This window comes from Phaethon aethereus, assembly GCF_964289735.1.
Source record: "Phaethon aethereus genome assembly, chromosome: 7".
NCBI classification, from domain to species: Eukaryota; Metazoa; Chordata; class Aves; order Phaethontiformes; family Phaethontidae; genus Phaethon; species Phaethon aethereus.
The window spans coordinates 37,028,365-37,050,819 of NC_138583.1; the positions used below are offsets into that span (position 1 = coordinate 37,028,365).

A 22,455-nucleotide genomic window follows, 5' to 3' on the forward strand; every position below is an offset into this window, starting at 1 on the left:
AAAATTCTTCAATTAATTTGTATTAACACTTTCATCAGTGAGAAACTGATTCTATGATGCTGGATTTTCTCCAAATCATGTATGTTCTGCACACCACTTAATGCTGAAGGTGGCATGGTTATTGTCAATGTAGTACCATCAGTACTCAACTCTACAGTGACTCAGAGTCATTAAACTAATCCTTGATGACCTTCTCAAGTCAAAAGTGGTATGCAACGAAACAGTGCTGTGAAATTTCAGCGAAACCAGATACCATACGTTTCTGAAGAATAACTCTCAAAGTTCTAACACCAAAGGAACGTATTTTAGCGTTTAAAAATGACAATATAGCAACAAACAACAGCAAAACCATTTAGAATTAACTAAAGCAGTAAATTTAACAGCTTACACTTTGTTTCTGGTGGAGTTGAGTTGATGGTCGTGGTCCTTCAGTGCATCCATAGGGGGTTGAAAAGTTGCCAGAAACCATTAGGTTCATTACAGTGGCTCTAGATGCCATTCATTAGCCAAATATAGAAAAATTAACTTTTGCATTTAGGCAGATACAGGGTAGATCATCGAAGCGGAGTCTGTTTTTCCATTGACTTTTCAATCCTTTCCACATTATACCGTAAAGATACCCGTTCTGCTTGTGAGAGCCAAACTCCCGACCTTGGAGTCATCAGGAGCTGGTTAGTGAGCTGGGACAGAGCTGTGGCATGCCACTAGGAGACAACCAAATTTATGATTCCAGCCACCTGTGAATTAGAGGGCTCACAAAACCATAATAAATTGGAATGTGATTTTAATGCCTTTTAGACTGAAGCCATGTAATCACCTCCAAATCCTGTGGTAAGAAATACATCTCAAATTTAAATCCCCCTGGTCTATTCAAGTGAGATTATGCTGCTATTGATCCTTATTAGCCCAGGTATTGAATTTCTGTCACATTTAAGCCACAAAAAGTAATTCCATTTTTCATATTTTCACTTGCTGACAATACGGCTGACTGAATTTTGTTAGATCCTTGAACAATGGCTTACTCTGAATGCTCCTTTTTGTTGCTCTTGGGATAGAACAGAGTTAATAAGAATGATTGTGCTGTTGACATAAGTGGTGTATTGAATTCTAGAAAGCAGCTGCTGAAAATCAAGTGAGAGTTAATGACTAGAATAATTAAAATATCAGGTGGTTGATATTACTTTGTATAATAATAGGTGGGAACGAACCATATTCTCTAAACAGCAGCAATATTTCAGAATATACAGTACAGTTATGGAATGGAAAAGAATTCAAAAGAAAAAGCTTTCTGTTCATAATTGTGATTTGCTGTTCATAAATATTATTTCAAACATGCAGAGGAGGTTTTTCGCGTATTATTTTGCTTGCAAAAAGCAAAGTGGTTTTGGATTTTTTTTGTTTGTTTGGGGTTTTTTCTGCATCTCATTCTCCTACAGCCCATTCTGTATATACATATATATATATATATTTTATCACAAGCCTGGTGGAGCCTCTGCTGTATGGGCACTCACCAAGCTGCCATGCTTGAAACTACATCCTGGGTCTCTCTCTATATTTCTTTAGATCTGCAAATGTCCTATTCCATACACCTTTTTCTGGTCTTGAAACCCATTGGGCACACTGACGCTTTACTCTCTGAGACCGTATCTTTCAGCTGCTTTCAGCCCCAGTCTACACTGCAATTCGTGCATGGAGCGAAGAGCAGGATGATTTATTTCTTAAGTCAATGGGGAAAAGTACTTATTTTCATATGGAATTCATAGGTGTTGCAAGACAACTTGAAATACGTCCATAACTTCTTCATAAAGTCTTGCAGAGATTATAAAATGTGAATGCAAAAGATTCCTTATAGAGCCATCTTTTCATCTTGTTTGTTTTTTTTTTTAACATTCGTTGTTCTACAGTCCTTCAGCTTTTTCTTTACCTACGTCTTGATCACGAAAATAGAGCTTTCTAAATTGCCCACACCTTCTCTTAGAATAGCATTAAGCTAAAAGAGTAGGCATTTGCAGAGCAGCGCAATAGCCCTTTGTAGTATTTTGCTGAAAAAACCCTACTTTCAGAAGCGCTGATGTACCTTGAGAGCCCAAGTGTTCTCTCCAGACGTGACGCTGGCGCTCCAGCCGTGCTCCCCTGACCTTCACGGATGAAGGATGGACTTTCTTCTGGGAGCCTGGCTAATGGGGAGAGGGAAGTGCTTGAAAGGTCTCTGAAGATCAGTTTAGTAGAGTCAAGCAAAGCAGCCTGAGCAGAAAACTGTGTGGGATATTGTTTAATCCAGCCTGTGCAAACCGCCAGACACAGGGGAGGGGAAGATGGATTTAACCTCTCTGAGCCTGACAATATAGCAGATGATTAAAGACACTCATAAATCTGAAAAGGCAGATTAAGTATGTAAACATGCAGCTATAAAGTACTTTTATGTTCACTGCCTAAACTTTTTTTCACAGGCTTTCCAAGATCCAATTCTTGGCATTTTTTACTGATAAATGTATTCATTTCAGGTAGTTATCTGTTGAAATGTTATACCAAAACCTGTCAAGTCAATACAGCTCCTCTGAAATTTATCAAAGGTGTAAAAATGTCCTTTTTCTGCCTAATGAGCAAGGAACAGATAATGAGCAACGAGCACTGTTTAAAATTTTCCTGTGAAGCAGTAATCCAAATCTCCATCATCATAAACTTGAGTAACTTGTCAGGTTAAGAGGACAGAGAAGCCACCACAACAACTGATCAACAAATTGTCCTGCAAATCTGAATGTGGACTTGGCTGGTCTGTAAGTCTCACCTGGAAAAAAACTGGCTATGCGTGCTGTAAAATGGTGATTTTAATCAGTGGAAGATGGCAGAGAATGGTTATTTAGTGGCTTACTGTTCTAGGCACAAGATTGCATTCACCAGGATGCTTCATTGAACATAAGTTCTGCTGCTAGAAAATCATATCATAGTATTACAGTGAAATACAAAAATACCATCTCAAACTAAATGACCTTCAAAAAGAAATTAAAGACTAGTAAGCACATGTATAGATGTGATTTAAACTTGGAAAATTAAGGAAATACCAGAATAAAGACCTAAAACGTCTATAAGTTAATAACCTGAAGCCAAGAAGCATTCACAGCCATTTATTAAAGGACTGAGGAAACTGCTTGCAACTACAACAGCACAAAGCAGCACAGGGAAAAGTGGTACTAAAATTACCCATGAAATCAACTGTAAAAATCACTGACCCTCTCTCCATGTCTGCAACTGCTCCAGTAAGAAAAGAAAACGATATTTGAAAAGTTATATCCTCTTCGTGAGTATGACATAGAGCTGCTTTGGTCTCCCGCTGGAGAGTTGGTAGGTGTGCATGGAGCTGGTTGTCCTGCGGTGTTTCCATGCTGGCATAGCAGGGTGCTCCAGCAGGAGGTGATGCTACCACAATTTATAGGACTTGTATGTGCTTTTACACTTCCTCCATCAGGTTTTTGGCTGCAACCTGACTAAATACACACAGAGACTGATTACAAAGATAAATGGTGAAGAGGCACTTTTGTCTCCAAACTTGAGCATTTTCAGCCCCACAGCAAATATATGCCAATTTTTAACCAGTGAAAGTCATTGGTGTGAAACCAGTTGTAATCTATTTCAAGTTAACTCAACTCTGTTCCGGTGTTTCTCAAAAAGGTCAATTGCCTACCACAGCACGATAAAAGAGGCAGGTAAATCTGGCTGTATAGCTGTCACTGACTGCTGAAATCCACTCTTCGGGAAGATGTCCCAAATTCACTGAAAATAATAAGCTGAAGTTAGAGGAAAAAACCCACAACTACCCATGAATAAGAGAAGGGAAAGTAGTTGGTGACAAAAGTAGTTGGTGACAAAAGCTGAAAATATGTGACAGCCTTAAAAGAGCCAACAAAAAATTGCATTTCTTCACCAGCACGGTCAATAACTTCATTTACATTCACGTCAGTGTGTTTCACCCACGCAGAACTCAACCTCCTGGTAAAAGCGATACGCAGATACTCTTAACAGTCTTCTGGTGCCAGCAGATTAAATTTGGGTTAGAGATTACGAAGTTTCACTGCACTTATATCAACATGTGTAAGTAGGTATAGTCTTAATAGATACAGTTCCATTGGCTTCAGCATTCCCAAACCAATTTGCAGATACTGAGATCTGTCTTTGAGACATTAGTGTGCTTGTAGTTACTAAGATGGATGAGAAAAACTGAGATACAGGGTGATAAAAATTATGATAATTAAACAGATAAAAAATGAATAGCTGGATAGCATGACATGGGTAGTCAAGGAGAAGCCAGCCAGCTCCCGCTGTATCTTGTGATTATCAGTCAGATGACTGACGGCTGGTATTATCAAGGAGAGTGGAATATGTCCTATTTTAACCTTTTATTTGTTTAACCTTTACTGTGTGGGTAAGATTATACAATTCAATTTCTTACTTCTTGGAAGTGACTGTATTTTTTTCTTTTATATCAGGGATGATCAAAGTTTAGCAAACTCCTTGTGTGAGTAGCTGTTAAAGTGGATCTGTAATTATAAAAAGATCCACCCTCAAGTTTTATTTCCTGTTGTTTCTGCAGGGTTGCCTATTTTCCTACAACACTAAAAGGAGAAGAGATTAAAAGCACAGAATTTAGAAAAAAATTACCTGTTCTAAAGATGTGGAAAAGGTAGATAAAATAGAAAACACTCCAGATTTACTAGTTTGTGGCTTGGATTTATCTAAAGATTAAATAGCAGTGCTATGTATTTCAAAGAAACTGAACATTTTAACTCTCGAGTACATAACTATAGCAGTAAATAGGCCACACATCAGTATTATTATATTCAGGGCAGGCACCTTATCTCAGCATGAGATAGTCACACATCTGAAGTTCCTAGTAAAATTCCTTCAAACCTGAGTGTTTTCCAGTGTAAAGGGGCTGGACAATAAAAAAAATAATTGCACAGACAAGTACACTTGACAGCTATTAGGCCATTTATTTAGTAGTGCCTGGACTAAAATGGAGTAAGGTCACCTGCATTAGTTATAGTTCTGCTGTGCCCAAGTATGTGTAAGCACTAGTCATGGCCGGTAAAGAGCACCAAGGCCACTGTCTTCAGCATCTGATGTTACTGGGGTCTTTAGCAACCAGAGTCCATCTAATTTTAGCTAATAAATGTTGAAGAATTTCCCATCAAATCCACTTCTTGCTATCCAGTAAAAAACAGCTTCTTATTGAGATAACCTGAGAACAAAGCATAGGAACCTCTAGGATTGTAAAGTACATCTCAAACCAGCCTGAAACATTATTTCAAGGTAGAAAGAACTGACCTGCCAGGACTAAGACAGTGGTTTCCACCTTAAATCTGATTATCAGAGTGATTTAAATTTGGCTGGTTAGTTCCTGGTTTGCCTGTATATGCCAACTACCCCCAGCAAGATGACTGGGTAACCTTCATGGGACTCCAGAGAGAAGCCACCTAAGAAACTCCATCAGTTCATAAGACAAAAAAATCATGTATGGCCGTAATCTATTGTGGTGGTAACAAAATCAACATATGCCAACAAGCAAGCCAAATTAAACTGCTAACAAACTGTCTGCTGTCATTATTCCGTATTCCAAAATTATTTCACATCTCTTCCTGTGCAAAGACATCATTAATTCCTTCTCAGCTGCCAAAAAAACCCATTCTTGACAAGTTTCTGTTATATTTGCTATACAAAAATATATGGCATACAGAATTTTGTAAGGGTGGTAAACAATGAAATAAGTAAAATATAATTCCAAATCCTAATATAATGATTGGATTATTTGTTTACCTCTATTATTTAATTTCAATGACGCTGACTGGGAGCTAGAGTTCCATAATTTCAGTTATAGAAAATTACGTATGCAGTCTTCTATTTTTTTTGAGCCCTCATGGCCAAATACATTGCTGTTATTTAATGATATCTGCAGAGCAAGCATGGACTGGAATTGTCTAAGAAATTTAAGAATATGACTATTTATTATGCAAGAGGTTCATGATTATATTATTCATTCTGCAATCTTTTGCGTTTTATATGTTTACAAGATTCATTGACAAGAAAAAAGATTTAATACAGATGGCATGTGGTATTTTTACAGTAAGTTTTCTACCTTCACTTTATTTTTCCTCACTTTGGTGAATGTCTTTTCCAAGAATCATATCAAATAGGCAAAAACTGTAATAGCAATTAAAATGTTTTAAACAGAATTGTGTTTGGAAGTGTATGCCGCAGTCTTTCTACTGAGCATATTAAGAGATGTTTATGTAGCCACAGACTTTTGACTGGCTAAAATCATACAGCTGGCCCTTCATTTGGTATAATTAAGGTCATAACATTGAAGCTGGCAGAGCAAAGTTGATTTTCACCAGCTGATACTTTGTCCAGTGTTTATTTAATTAATTCTTTCCTAGGTCTGATCTGCATCTTTCCTGAACCTCAATCCTATCTGCTGTACAATTTTGTTACTTAAAAGCCAATAATAAAGCACAAATCTTGCTCTCATAGAGAAGTAAGGCCAGAAAAGCAGCAGCAGCCGCAGTGGCAAGATGAACAGCCCATGCAGAGGAATACAAAACCCTTTGCATGTTGTAGAAGACAGCGGCACAAGGTGTGCACGAGCACAAATGGCACTTATAGGCGGGCCAAAAATCAAGAAAAAAAGATGATATCAGTGGATTTGTGAACTACGCACATATGAGTGACCAAACCTCTCCTCTCATACATGTCATATGACTGGCTGTATCCACAAGAAAAGCTTTTTTCCAAGTCCTTCTCCCAGGTTAGAGAGGGGGTGCCATGCCACAGTGCTGCAGTGGTCCTTATCCCAAGTCCTTTTCATTAGGTTTAGTTCATGGAGTAAAAACACAGCCTTAAAAAGCCAGAGGAGAAAACACTCCCGGCATTAAACTCTAGAATCAGAAGACATCCTTAAATATAAACAACCCAAGCGGAAACGCTAAGGTGGGTCGGTTCACTTCAGGTTTTTCCCCCAAATATGGTGCTTGTCAAAAGGTGGACTTTCAGGGAACATGTGACTGAAACTTTGACACAAATTTTAATGTTATTCAACAGAAGTTGCTCCATTCCCAGCTTTCCTCCGATATGAGAATAAAATGTAAAGAGTGTCAAAACCTTTTTGAATTGCAAAGATGTACCAATTTGATACTTCAGAGACAACATTTTTCAATTTTTCATTCAAAACAACACTTCCCCTTAATAAGTGTATCTCTTTTTTTTCTTTTTTTCTTTTCTATTTTTAAAGAAAACAGATTTACACAGGATTAAATAAACCAACAAACAAACAATTTCCTTCCAGATTAACTCAAAACATCTTTCTACATTCTTCCTGCCTCTCCTCCCAACCCGGGGCTTATTTTGGTTCAACCTGAATTTTGTTTCTGATTTTTTGCCAAACTGAAAAAACCCCACTATTCATCCAGCTCCACTAACAGAAAGGCCTCGTGCAGAGAAATATGTATGAAGAGACAGGCTACGTAACTCTCACTATGACTACAGCCAGGCTGATAGAAGCAGAGCTTGTGGACGCTGCAGGATGCCGGGCTGAGGTCTATCGCCGCTGCCGCCACTGCCGAGCCCGCTGCCTGAGCCGCCGGGTGGACAGGCTGATCGGCTGCTTCCCAAACTTCTTCATGATCTCCTTGATTCTCGCCATGTTGGTTTTGGAGATGGTGAAGTCGCACTGGGTAGCTCCCATGTCATAGCCTACTTCACAGGTCTTGGTGGCAGTGCTGTAGCCCTCTGCCCTCACACCCACCACGTATTCCCCTGGATTGAGAAGACGCCAGTAATCCCCATCGGCTCCTGGTAGGAAAAGAGAGAGTTTTCAGGACAGTTGCCCTTTCTCCTTGAGGAAGGTGGTGTTTATGAGAATACAGAAAAGTCTGCACGTGGATAAGATGACAGGCAGCAACCCCGCATCCTCACACCGGGAGGGTGTCAATGAGGCTGCCCCCATCACACATACCCCTCCTCGTCCTGCCAACCCTACAGGAAAACACACCTCAAACATATTTTACAGATGATAAAAAAAGGACAACAGACTTCAATCTGGCTTAAGATTTTTGTCAGTTGAAGTCAGGAAAAGGTCACCTCATAATGGTCGGTGATTCCTAAGGTGTATAAAACACCTTCCCCAAACCAATTCTAACTAACGAATCAAGAGGAGCCCCAGTGGGATACCCACATCACACTCATGATCCCGACCAGACTGCCTGGACATAACGTGTTTTGTTGCTATTCAGCATGCAAAATGTGTGAATACATAATGTCAAGTCACTTAGAGATCTAAGTAAATATCCCCTTCTATAAAATCTTACATTGAGTTTTATTACACTAATTTTCCTCCTGTAATGAACTAAACTACTCATGCACAAAACAAGATGTATTTTAACACCTTGTTGAATCAGGACTTTCCGTTTTCTTCTTTTTTTCCCTGTAAATTATCTCAGATTAGCCATCAGGGTGGTTTTAGACTTCTTTTTAAATATCATTCTAACTAGCAATCATGCTTAGATGTGGACTGAAAAAGGTGAAACACTAATATCTAAAATTAGTTTTGTACTCTGTCCTGGGAAAAACCACTGTGGATTGAAGGTGCATATTCAAATATGCAATTCTACATACAAATAGAAATGCAACATCTCTTGTATGAAGAAGGGTTGGTTTTTTTAGCACTGATGAGAACCAACAGCCTTACTATCGCTAGCCTTGGGTCACTTGCAATGCAGTATGTTGCAAAAACGAAAGATGATTTGCATAAAAATATTCTATTTGGGAAAAGATCAGACTAGCTAGCCTCTGTTTAAGGAAACAGGATTTTAATTCGGTAAAAGAAAAGACATGTTTGCAAACAGCAAGTGTGAGCAAAACAGCAATATTGACTGTATCCTCATACTGTAGTCTGAATGCAAGCATGAAATTGTGTGCCAGAAGCACAGCCGATCAGGTTAGATCTTGCATACCAGTTTGCTCAGGTTTTTGTTTCAGCCAGTTTGACTGCGCTTGGGGTGATGATCAAGGTCCAGATGTTCTATTTCTCAGGAATCGGGCGTTTTTAGGAAGGGCTGTCTGAGAAGCTCTTTATTCAGTTCTCCCTTGCTACTGGGTCTATTGGCACCTTGGCCAAAAGACAAAACATAAAGCTGTCCAAGTTTCTTGAATTTATCCTTAAGGGCTCACTTTTAGCTGTAAAAGCTCTTAACTATGCTACAGGGCTGACAAAAGGCGACGGATCAACCCGTGTGTGATATGAAGGCATCCCTGCGCAGAGGCTGGCTTTAGCCTCTGGAGTTCAAAACTGACCCACATTTTTGTGACACATTTAACAGGCAGTTCACCACAACCCGGCTTGAGGCCAGAAAAAAATCTACACATCCACACACCACTGGGAAACTACTACAAAGCTGGACATTAAGCTGTCCACAAAGGATGCACTTTACCTCCATTCCATTTACAAGTAAGTAGATGTTAGTATTTCTGTCAGCTGTCATTGCCCAGAATTTAATACCATACTAAAAGGTTTTTTTTTGAAAATCAGATTAAATGCAGTAGGTAAAAAATTTCAGGGCAGATGGTAAGAGATACACAATTAAAAATACAGATAAATTTAGTAAATAATAGGTTTGCTAAAAGAATAGGTTCCAGTGGGAGCAGGCTGGAGGCAGACTACATGTATTCTCCACCTATTGGGTCTGGAAAAGAATCGCCCTGTCTGCTTAGATAAAATAACTGCATAAAAGTATGAAGATAGTATTATTATAAATTAAATGTGTGACATGACTCCATAAACACTTCAGTTAAGAGGAACACTCTCTGACGCTGATAGTACAGACCTTTGTTACAATTAAGTGTCATATTTACACTCAAATGTGCCAATTTTTACTAATTTAAATACATTATAAAAATCTATCCTAATGCTACAAAAAACTTTCCAGGAAAACCATCCATAGTGCTGGAGAGTTTTAATACCAGAAGTATGCTTAGCTTAGACAAAGGTTATTAAATATTACTAAATGCTACTTCAAAATCTTTGGGTTTGGCTATACTGAAATCATAGCACGCTTACTAAAAAATTCATAAAAACGTCTCTGAACATTGTGTGACATTAAATTAATCATGCTTTATTGCAAAAATCGGACAGAAATGTGCATCTGTCTCTGAACACTGGCTGTGATACAGAAGTGTTTCACTAGAAAGAAACTACGTTTCTTCATCAAGGCTTGCTTAGACACTTCCAAAATGTGCAACTACAGGAAGCAACCCACAAAACCGCCTTTGCACCATGGGGAAAAAGGTGTCCAGGTGCATTTGGTCATCCGATTGGTGAACTCTCTTCCAAAGGTTGTCTCACAGAGCACAGTCCACATCTAACTGTAACAACATGTTATCACTCAAACCTAATCAATAGTTACATCTGCATTAAGAGAAAATGGAATAATTTTCCACAAAGAGCTTACTCTCAGAATCAATGACTTCAATTAGCCTATTAATATTGTGAGCTTAGTGTCAGAACCCCTCTCTTCCCACAAGATATATTATATGTCCAAGAGAAAGTTTAAAAAAGTGCTTTTCATGCATTTTTTTTAGTCCACGGGAAGAAGCAGAGAAATTTTCTCAAACAAGTAAATGTTATTAGAGGGCCTTTACAGACAACTCTTGTCTGGCTCTACAAGGTAGTTGACCACATTAACGTATCAAAGAAACAGTAGATACCTTACAGCTTAGTTCACTTTAAACAAAACGCATCTAAATAGAGATAGTGGCCATAATTCTTCTCCTGCTTGGCCTAATTTGATATCAAGGCAACTCAGAGGTTTAAATGGATACATATTTCATTTTAAAAGGTATAAATAAAAGACAACTGCTGGCAATTTGCCTTCTTTCTCTGGATTTACACATGTCATTTTAGCTTTTTGCCTCCAACAGAAATTCTCCAGTTTCAAAGACTAACAAGACATACATTGTTATTTGTATAATATGAAACAAGATAAAACTTTTACGTTCCCATCTACAAAGTGATTCCCAAACAGAATGTCAGCTTAAACTCCTCATTAAAAAAAGAACTAAAAAGAATGAAATAAGTACTTTTATTTTTGCTAACAATTGCAGATGGCTTTGAGCCATAGAAGATGAGCTCCAAGTCTAGATGTAAATAGCCGCAAGTTTCCCCGAGTGTTAGAAGGTGGATTCTGGGAACCTCCACCACTACTACCACCAGAACTCCCTTCCATATGCATGTTTGCTGGCTTTAAACTGTTGATTTTTCTTTCATGTGGCAATCCAGTGTACTGAGAGCTGGAGATGAATCACTTACTGCATTTGCTTGGCCTCAACCAGAGCAATATATTAATTCTATTAACAGAGTAATACAACCTACAGTTTATGGCAGTCTTTCAAGACTGCCAAGACTTCTGAGACAAGGAAAAACAACTGATTACTTTAATTCCCACTATCATTTCCCAGTGGTCCCATTTTGAAATATTTAAGGCAGAATTATTATTGCTTAACTAAGTACCTGTCATTCAATGTTTTCTTTTACAACAGAGACACAGTAGCACTGAAATAAAATTAATGTAATCTAAGTTAGATATTCCAAGATTTATTATTGGCACAGATAATCTACTGTAGGAAACATTAGAAGTCTCTTATCTAAAGCTCTATGATATTCCATAGCCTGAAATCAGTTTATGTGACAAAGTGTGTTATACTGTACCTCAATGGCAAAGCACATGAAAGCGGTAGCAATTGAAAGACCCAGAAAGCCAGTCAGGATGTAAAAAATACATAGCATTAGTGTTACAGTTTCTAATATTGAACCAAATCTAGAATACACAACAATATGATTTGTCTGATTACTCACCTTGTTAAGCTCTTGCAACCAGCACTTTGAGTGCAATCACTAAAGACTCCTGCTGACATTTGGCTTTGTTATTTCTTTCCACATGCTCCCCTCCTTGCTCTATCCCCTCCATTGTTTCTCCATTTAAGACTGTGTCTTAAATCACGATACAGTAATTACACAAACACAAAGGCCATTGGATATTACCCTGCCTGTTACCTGCCAACAACCATTTTCAGGCACTACTATTAATCTCATAATTGCTAGTATCTATTTAAAACAGTTCTTTATTTAGTGCCATAACTACTTTCCAGACATTAAATAGCCTGAGAGTTTACTCTGAGTATACATACCTGTGTCTGGATAGAGGTCACGACTGTGTTAACAAGGTGAATAGCCATTTGTGTGTATTTTTTAAACTATACGTATTGAAAAGTAATTCTCTGGCCTGAAATTCCCCTGTGCAAAGCAGTGTTTCTACTGAGCCCAGTTAAATGATCTTTTATAAAGCTGTGATGTTTTGCAGGAGACTCTTCAGGTTGTGAAACTCCCCTTTCGCTGCAACAGCTATTTCTCCTCTGGACACAGCTTTCAATCACATCTCCACCACACACACAGTCCTATAACTGTTAACAGCCAGAGAAACACTCTTCGCCCAACAAGGCACTGCCTACACCCTTGTTTTTCAGTGCTATAATTATCCTGGGTTAGATTTGCATTACATTTACATGAGAAAAGGAGCAGTAAGAGTTCTTTAGACACAGCCTTACTCAGACTGATTTTGGGCAGATAAAAGGCTATTTGCTCAATATTTCAAAGCAGGTGGAGAGAGGAAGAGGAGCAGAGAGGAAAGTCATAGTTCTGTTCTTGTCTACACAGCTGTACCATGGAAAGAAGTGATTCCCTCCTCATGTGCCACTCCTTCTGCAACATTCTCCTTGGACTGTATACTATCTGCTGGCTTTTCTCAGAAAAGAGTTCAAAGTTGCAATGAGGTTCAATATTTTGTTTTTAAACCATTAATCTGTTCATTTGTGCTGATGTTTTTGGATTTGGTTTTTTCTTACCTGTGCGAATGTCATGGTTAACACCTTCTACTGAAATAACAGCATTTGGTATTCCCTTTCCATGCACATCTTTTACTATGCCTTTGATGCCTCGATGGACCTATTGAGAGAATAAACAAACAAATGTATATAGCGCAGCAATGAACAGTACTATCATTTGGAAGATACAACAAATCATTAATTCCATATACGAATGAAGTGTATTCTGTTCCTACTTTATGGTCCATGCATTTTTGAAATATCATTATTAACCCAGTATCAGTTTTCCAGGCATGAGCTGCTTCTGAACCATTTTACAATTTCTGTTAGGATTCCTGAAGCATCAAATTCAAGAGACATAAAACGGACAGATAAAACAGCAGGCATAAGGTTTTTTTTTCCGGCAGTCATTTCTAGCAAGCTCTGCACTCATGACAAATTTTAACAAACTTCATTATTTTGTCCTCCTAAGTCAAAACAGCCTGGCTGAAGTGATACACCAGTATCGCGTATAGGTAAGGTTTCTATCACACATACCAATAAACATGTAATTAGTCATGCAAGAAAAATATCAGAAACCTTAAACTCCCTTTCAGTCTGAAAGGAGTCATCAAGAAATTGCTCTTCTGTTGAATACCTGTTCCATAAAAACAATCAGGGACTCGCGGTTGTTTTCCCATTCTTCGGGCAACTCACTCTCGTGGGGATACTTGTCACATCCAACGTAGATGGATAACTCAAAGCAGTTTGTGTGCAGATAACTGAAGTCATTTATGCCTGTCAACAGGGATAAAAAAGAAACAATTTTATATCCTCATTTAATCTAGTGATCAGATCTGATTATTTCATGCAAAGTAATGTAACTTATTTAAACACAAACTGGGTATTTTTCTAGCTGACTTAGTCTGCAGACCTGGCAGGACAGAATTTTTTCAAAAACGCCATGTATCCTGTAACAAGGCACAAGAGTAACATCAGAGCTACACATTTAACAAAATAAGATTTTCTAAAGACAGTGTCCCATCAACCCATTCAAAACAGGGGACACAAGATTGCACCATGTCAGCCCAGCACCACATCCCCAATTCCTTTGCTGCAAAAAGTAGCGCCGTGGCGCTACTCGTGGCGACGAGGGTGTTGGTCTCTTCTCCTAAGTAACTAGCGATAGGACAAGAGGAAATGGCCTCAAGTTGCACCAGGGAAGGTTTAGATTGGATATTAGGAAAAATTTCTTCACTGAGAGGGTCGTCAGGCATTGGAACAGGCTGCCCAGGGAGGTGGTGGAGTCGCCATCTCTGGAAGTGTTCAAAAAACGTGTGGATGTGGCGCTTCAGGACATGGTTTAGGGGACATGGTGGCGCTGGATTAATGGCTGGACTTGATGATCTTGAAGGTCCTTTCCAACCTAGTGATTTTGTGATTCTGTGAATTTCAAAAGGTGCACTCTAATATCAATACTGAATCCAAGATTTAATCAACTTGACTGTGCAGCAGTTCATCAGACACTTGATGCCCTTCTGCTACCAGAATACTTAAAGGAAATAGAGATTTAGCAGAAAATAAACCACAAAAAATTAAATTAATTCTGGATAAAGTTTTATGGTATTGATGGAGAAGATGGGGGCACACCAGGAAGATGTTAGGAAAGGTCTGTCTTTAGAGTAAAAAACTTGTGCTTTGCTTTTAAGAAAGCACTAAGCTTCACTGATCCTGGACTCAATTCCTTGGAGCAGCTCTCAGTTATGTTTGTCCTGAGTAGAAATGGGACGACTACATTAGCTTGCATGGATATGTGGCCATTAACCAAATTTATACAACCCTAAATGTTGGGATGCAGAGTAATGCACACACAGTGATTGTTATATAAAAATGATTTATCAGAACAGTTGGTGAAATAGTTTGTCAGTCTAAATGTTATCCCATGTTAAGTAATCTAAATGATAGGAAGCCAGAAGAATCAAGATAGTAATTCTTTTAAGTTATATATGGTGTCTGTCTGTTTGTAAGGAATGAAAGGATCTATTCTGTTTTCTCCGTGTTATGGCTTTGCCACTAGGCTTTGCAGACTGGACCACTGGGATTTCCATTAAAAATATGTCCTAATCAAAACCCAGGTACCTCAGTGCCTCTGACCTCTGAGGAGCTGCAGTTTACGTCTACATTATAGAGAGCACTGTGACCTTTGCAAAGGTCCTGAGCACTAAGGAAGACTGTATTTAGATACAGATCTCAAACATTTCCATTCTCCAGATTTCTGTTCCATTTCTCACAATTATCTTCCTTTGGGAAATTCCATTTATTGGTTCTCCACAATCACACAGATAACATGATACAGTACATCAATACTAGAGGAAGAAATGATGGGAACTTCATTTCTTATTATCCACCTGCATTTCAAATAAAAAAAATTTAAACATTTATTAATGATCATTATTTGTTATATTTTACATGGCAAAGTGTAGCAGGAAATGCATTCACCAAGTGCTTCTGACTGAAAAGAGTTTAAACCCCCCCCTAGTCCTGTCCAATTACCATAGAGCAGTAGTCAAGTATTTAATGAGACCTCAGTGCTTTCTAGATGCAGAGCAGGAGGATTATATAATACAGATGTTAAGCTTTTCACTTTTCTTGATGAGGAAAGCTTAAATATCAGACAGTGGCATATGCTATTCTGCATAAACATGCTTCCCCTCCGTTTGAGAAGCAGTCACAATTATTTTCCCCTCACATACTGTATCGTATCCTGATTAATCTATTGTGAAATGTTTTGCAATACACAGTAATTGCTCAGTTTTAATACATGTATTTAAGAAAATGGCTTAACGTTGCCAACAGCAACTCTTTGTGTACTGTCTGAAAAATGCAAATCCAGCCTTGAAAACACTGGAAATAAAATGAAATTCAGCTGTGCTTTGCCTTTGTGGAGTTCACCCAGTGCAGAAACGTTACATGTAAAATTGCCGAAGAACTTGCATTTATTGCAATCCAAAATATGTGCAGAAAATAGTATGGCTGGGCTTCAAAGGCATATCTGTGCAAGATATCTGTGGTACACATACTTCTCTAGGGACTCTCTGGTGCTGAAAAGGAATTAGAAAAATCCCTTATAAATTTTCCCATGGCATGAGCAGTGAAAAGTTTTTATGCATTGTATATATACTGTATAGTCATGGAATTACAGAGTGAAAAAATATAGAAGAAACTTGTCTTCAAATCTGGAATCATATTTGGACAACCCTTTACAACAGAAGGTGCCATTTGTTAACTACCGTCTGCAATACATATTTATGTATACATATATATATATATCTGCAATAAAATGACTCTCTTCCATTACTCTAAGTAGAGAAGAAGTCTAAAACCATCCTGCAGGTTGGAGGCTGAGGTCAAATGGAAACCACATCTTTTGAGGTTTATTCTGGAGTCCAAGGTGTAAAGAATTGAAAGTAAAAGCAATATTCCAGCATTTTATTCAAAGACAATCTCGGAAGTCTTACTATAACGTAAGAGAACAGGGTGTAAACTATAATGAGAAACATCATAAAACAATAAAACAAATCAGAAGAACCAAATCCAATACTCAATTGTTACTAAGAAATCGAGATACCATTCAGCATCTATATTGTACATCAGTACTTAATATAACTTAGCCTGACAGCTCTTAGTGACGTGGACAATGTCATCTTTTCTGGATCAATTCATAATCATGTTTCTCATAGCACTTAGGAAAATTAAATTCATAAATTAGATAATTAAGTTGTCAAGTTAGCATTCAGAGGTTTTATTTTAGAATTTGTAGAAACGCATAGAAATATATTGTTAAGCATTGGCCTTGTGATCTAAGAGTTCAATCTTTCCCCCTGAATTCAGACAGCACTTTTTAACGTCCTGAAAAAATAATTGAAAAGAGAAGTTAATTCTTGGCTCTAGCCTTTAAAGTCTGGCCAGCATTAACTTTACATGCGCCAACGTAAAATCTATAAAAGCCGTGTCCAAAATTTAGAAATGTTTGTGCAGTGAAACTACCTGCAAATTACAAATGTGAGCCAGCTCCCATAAAACATGGTCTGCACAGACGCTCACTTGCATCTGTTTGCCATTACTGCTGCAGTTGTTCCTATTGTCATTCAAGCGAGGGCAGATGCACAGCTCATTTCTTAATTTCATAAAATACGTTGTCTAACTGCTGCAGTTACAAAATCCAAAGATTTTGAGCAGAATCGTGATGAATCAGCAGAATGCCTGATTCCAAGTCTGCTCAAAGTGTACACCCATAAAGATAACCGCACCTATTACCGTTAAAAATGTGCTTCTAATTGGGCTTTCCTGGAAATCGATGTTTTGCTGCACTACAGGACATGGTTTCCCCTTCATGCTCCTTAACAGGGCGACACACTTGGGCATATGGTGAACGAGGCAGTCTGTAATTTACCTTGGCAGCAGAAATGCCTATGGAGCCCGTGCAAAGTTTAAAGCGTAAGGGTGTCCAGGTCTTTTAAAAATAGGACGGTAGCAGGTAAGCAGAAGCTTTTTGTGGCATGTTTCTACAACTCAAAGTGATGTGAGTGGGGGCTGATCTGTGACTGAGTTCAGTGAGTAGGAGGCTGAAATCATTATTTTCTTATCCGAGCACCACTGGAATCTCTCCTTGGAGTTGCTGCTTTGGCTCTGACACCGGTTACCTTTGATGTTCAGAAGAAGTTTTCTGTTGGCACCCTGTGAGCTGGCAAAGGCTGACAGGTTACCCCCTGCTTGTGGGTTTGGACTGGGTTGGTTTTCTCCTGACACACCATCTTGAACATACATAATCCATAAAACTGATGTATTGCATGTACGCTTTTGGAAACCTCAGCAGTAAATGAAATGTTCACCGGGTATTAGTGACAGAGTCTCCTTCAGTCCTCTGGTACTTGACGAAACGCAGTGAACAGACTTTCAGATGGGGACAAATTCCTCTTAGGGCACGTGTTTTGTCTCCATTACCTCTGCAATGTACACCAGGCAGGGGTGGCATTACCATATTTAGCAAGGTAATGCTAATTGCAGCTTCTACAGACACTTACTTCCAGCCACAGTATGCCAGGAGGCTCCGTTAACAGTGCCATCCTCCTTTTGGAAATCCTCTGTGTGACACGCTCTCCTCCTTGCATCTGTCATCAGCCGGTGCGTGGAGGCGTAGGAATACGCAAGCCAGCGAAAGACGTGGTCGTCTGGGGTAGGTGTGTAATCCTGGGTTTTCCACATCGATCGCACCATATCGTAGGGGTATGCCACCACCAGCTCTCCTCCCTGCAAATTGCCACCCAGCACAAAAGGAATTTTTTCCATCCATGCTATGATTGCCCGCGTCTCAACTGCCACCTGGGAGTAAAAGAAACAGCAGCTTTGATTCAACCCGTGAAATTTGATAATCTTTTTTTAAAGGTAGACCATATGCAGGAGTCCTGCTGTGAGTTTCTTAGCGTGGAGCAAGTAGCCAGCACAAGAGATGTGGCCAAGGAGAAGGGCTTCTTTAAACTGTGGTGCCTGCCAGTCATTCTTGGGAGGTCACTGGCAACCCATAAAAACTAACAAAACCTTAATGTTAGTAATTTATGCAACAGGAACATCTATGTAGAGTGAGGCCAAGAGCAGGAACAGACAGATGTCAGACCGTGACACTGCTCCCCCTTGCCATGGACTGAAATGAGTTTTTGAAATAAGGGATTTTAAACACTGAAATATTTCTAAAGCCCACAGAACTGGCACAGTTAAGTGCCTTCGCCTCAAACTGGGGAAATCTCAGCCACTGTAAATAGTTGCCATGATATTTAAAAGGCCATGCAGAAATAAGTTACATTTTTGGCACTACAATCCAATAAATGACTTTAGCATAAGTCACTGCATTGGTTTTGCATATGCCTCAGCATTTGCTGTGTTATTTCAGATAAGAATATGTTTCAAATTAGAACAAATAAGAACATCCCAGGAGAAATCTGTACAGTGACTGAGTTTGCAAAGAGCTCATCTACACTGCAAAACTAGGGAGAAGTCTGATTCACAGGACTGAGCCCTGTGGTGCGTTTTCATTTCGCTACCTGTTTCTGCCGAAAAATTGGGTATCGAGTCCTCCAGGTTCTTGCAATAGTTGAGGGAAAAGAGAATCCTCTGGGAAGCAGTTCTCTTCCCAAGGGCTGCCTCTAAAATACAGCGGTGAATCGTACTTTTGGGGTGCATTTTTATTTCCATTGACTAACAAGGAAGCCTAGACAAGTAGCTTAGATCAGGTATGTAACTTCACCCACAAGTTACTAATTTCTTGAGAAATTTTGCTCTTTCAGCATGCCCCAGCCTTTGTGTTCTCTCTCTGGCCTTACTCACAGTGGCATTTTCGGACAGGTACCAGTCAGGGATCGGGATGTGATGGTTCGGAACTTTTCTTTTACTCTTCTTCTGATCTTCTGACTCCCAGAGCAAAGAGTTTAAATCAGGGAAATTATTGTTGATGTCAATGCCATCCTGAGTCCATCGTCCTAAAGACCAGCCCCCTAATTCTGAGCCCTTAAATTAAAAAAAAAAAGAAAAAAGAAAGAAAAGAAAAAAGATAAATTTTTTTTCAGAATACATGAACCTGTGAGCCCTCAGCAAGTGTTTGGGGGTGTGTCAGAGATAATTCTATACAGAGCAATGGAAGGATGAATTATTTAAATTAACTGAAATGAGTAATTGTCTTTTTTTCAGTTTATTTGAAACTTTGAATGAGGTGAAGCAAAACCCATGAAAAATTACTTGGTGTTAGCCAAAATATTCTGGTTTGTTTTCAACATTTCTATTTAAGACTGGTTTTCCCCCTGGATTGCAGTGGAGATAGCATATATTCCCTTCCATGGCTGTGAGTGTGACTTTTGTATTCCAGTCTTCTGCAGACTGCCCTGGAGGATTTTCCAGGGCATTTGACCAGCCCCTGCAATTTTTCCTCCTGGTGTCTGTCTTCTTCCAGACAGAATTATTACGATGCCCAACACATTGTTCTCTCCTTAAAGACACACTATTAAATTTCAGCTGCAGAAGAATGCAAACTTTCATGTGCTTAGCTTGGTGTCTCATGAGAAACAGACTGCATGAATTTTCCATTTTCTGTAATGGTGTTCTCATTGATCTATACACTGCAGTATGGTTTGTTCTGGCAGTCTTCACAACCCTCCTTTCCATACATATCTTCCTGTTAGCCAGTGCCACATAGAATACTGTTTCATTCAGCTTTTTTCCCCGAGTAAGATGTTTCAGTTGTTTGTTTGCTTTGATGTGTTTATTTTAAAGTTTCTTTATTTTGATTGCTTGTAAAATATGATATTTGATTAATAAAATAATGACATTTCATTCATCTAATAGAAGTAAAATAATTCTTTGATATGTTCATAATCATATTACCGCTTTATATGCCTTGTCATATCCATCTGGGTTGACTGAGGGCAGGAGGTGGATTCTGGTATCCTCAATGAGATGTACAATGCGTGGGTTCCCAGCCAGGTATTCCTGGCACATGAACTGCATTAGCAGAAGAATTAGCTCACGTCCAAGCACTTCATTTCCATGAGCTCCTGCAATGTACCGAAATTCTGGTTCGCCTGTTGAAAACAAATGGAACAGAAGTGTAGTCAGAGCAGCAAAACAAATATCTAACCAAATTTCATTCATGTCAATCAGCAACAATTCCCTTAGGGAGAGTTGGAGAAATGCCTTAACTGAACAAATGATAGATGAAAATGTAACTTTACAGAAACAAATAATTACTTTCTGTTGCTATTTCAGAAAAACAGGCTTACGTATCAGTGATATCTACGGCCACTGTGTAAAACCTCCAAAACCCATTTTCCATTAAACAGATTTTTAATTATGCTTACAATTTCAGCATGTTACAGATAGATTTTAAAAGTTCTGGTAGTCTAAAAATAACATGAAGAATACATTGCTAGTAGTTCTTTGGGACAGATGTTACTCTTAAAAGATAACAGTCAGTAATGGTACATAGTTGATCTCTGACTTCACACGCTCCTTTTCCTTCACTAATCAAAAAACAGGTTCACATATATTTTTCAAGGTTATACTGAATGCCACAATACTTGCACTCAACTACAAAATACTTCAGAGATGATTAGAAATAGCGCCAGCTGTTAAAAAAAGTCCCATAATTTAAGCTGTCCTGTGTATGAATAACACTTGCAAACATCAACAAGGTAGACCCTCACTGGCGAAGCGATGGCTTGTGGCTGGATCCACCCTCCCAGTTTGTCTGGCCCATGATACACTCACTCTTTGCATGTTTTCTGCAGGACTTTCAAAAATAGATAAGTGGACAAGGCAGATTAGGTGAATTATCTGTTGTTAATATCTGAGATTCAGAGACTCCAGTCTAAGGTCAGCCCCAAGTCTACTGACAAATTGCATCTATTGTGATCCAGCCCTACGGCAAAGTAGGGAGATGTCTTAAGAGCACTCTTCCTTGCGTGGGATGAACACATATCAGGGTATTTATGGACATGGTAAAGCACGAGACACCTTTATTCTAACAGCTCCCTCAGGCATTATCATAGCGAGATCTTTGTTTTTCTCCACAGAAGGACCAATGACTGAATGAGTTTCTATTCTGAAGAATTCTATCACTGTAGGAAATTGTACGCCAACACTCACCAGTGAAAGATGATTTGGGAGATTTGACCTGTCCTTGCTTGCAATGCATTCACCCCATATAAAAACAGCTAAATTTCTGGCCAAAGCTACATAAATCCTCACAACTAAAATTCATTCCCCAGTACTAAATTTCACTTTTATTTTCTTATTGTAAAGAATAAAACTCATTATCATTAAAGAATTTCATCCCACATTCAAAATGCCTTCTATTTGTGCTCACCCTCCTCTTCCCAATTTAGAAATACAGTGCTGAAGTTCCTCCCACATACATTTGAAATCTTTGCTGCCGTGAATATAATTCCATCAGTGATAATTACTGCAGATAGAGAGAATGAGGAGAAAAAAAATAGCTAAATCCCAACACCCTTCAACAGATTTAGTTAGACTAAATCCTAACCAACTTCGTGTTCTCCTGGGTTGTCAGAAATCTCAACAGCATACAGCTTTAGTCCTTGGTTGCTTTTTCCAATATTGTAAATTCTTGTGATATTCGGGCACATTTTATTCACAGTTTTCATCAACTGCCAAGAAAAAAATGACATATAGTTAGGAAATGCACCATCAAAACAGATCCGCTATTAATTATTTCATTCTAAACTGGTTGTGGCAAAAACTCTTCATTTTCTTTTCTGCTTATTTCTTAGTTGTAAAAGCTTTATGTTTAGTTCATGAATTTATGGCACTGCTATCACACAACATAATGTTTGTTCAGCTGGAACAAGCCAAGTACTGTCTGCTGAAACACTACAGCATAGGTGAGGTTCAAGATCTATCTTATGTGAGATGTATTTGTAATATTATGACAAAGTTAAGGACTTGAGGGGGAAGTTCAATAGGAATAAAACCAGCAAAACATACTAC

General features: G+C 38.7%; 1 protein-coding gene across 1 annotated transcript in view; it reads right to left on the reverse strand.

Moving 5' to 3' along the window:
* Window positions 1-7,588: 7,588 nt before the first annotated feature.
* Window positions 7,589-22,455, reverse strand: part of CPXM2 (carboxypeptidase X, M14 family member 2) — a gene marked incomplete at its 3' end in the record, with an annotated part of 78,341 nt that continues 63,474 nt past the window's right edge. Inside the window, exons 7-13 of the mRNA XM_082002430.1 lie at window positions 21,992-22,115; window positions 20,335-20,531; window positions 19,285-19,464; window positions 17,988-18,285; window positions 13,562-13,701; window positions 12,946-13,045; window positions 7,589-7,842 (exon numbers count right to left, since the gene is read on the reverse strand). Of these exons, the coding sequence (XP_081858556.1) occupies window positions 7,589-7,842; window positions 12,946-13,045; window positions 13,562-13,701; window positions 17,988-18,285; window positions 19,285-19,464; window positions 20,335-20,531; window positions 21,992-22,115 (1,293 nt within the window). The remainder of the gene's footprint in view (window positions 7,843-12,945; window positions 13,046-13,561; window positions 13,702-17,987; window positions 18,286-19,284; window positions 19,465-20,334; window positions 20,532-21,991; window positions 22,116-22,455) is intronic.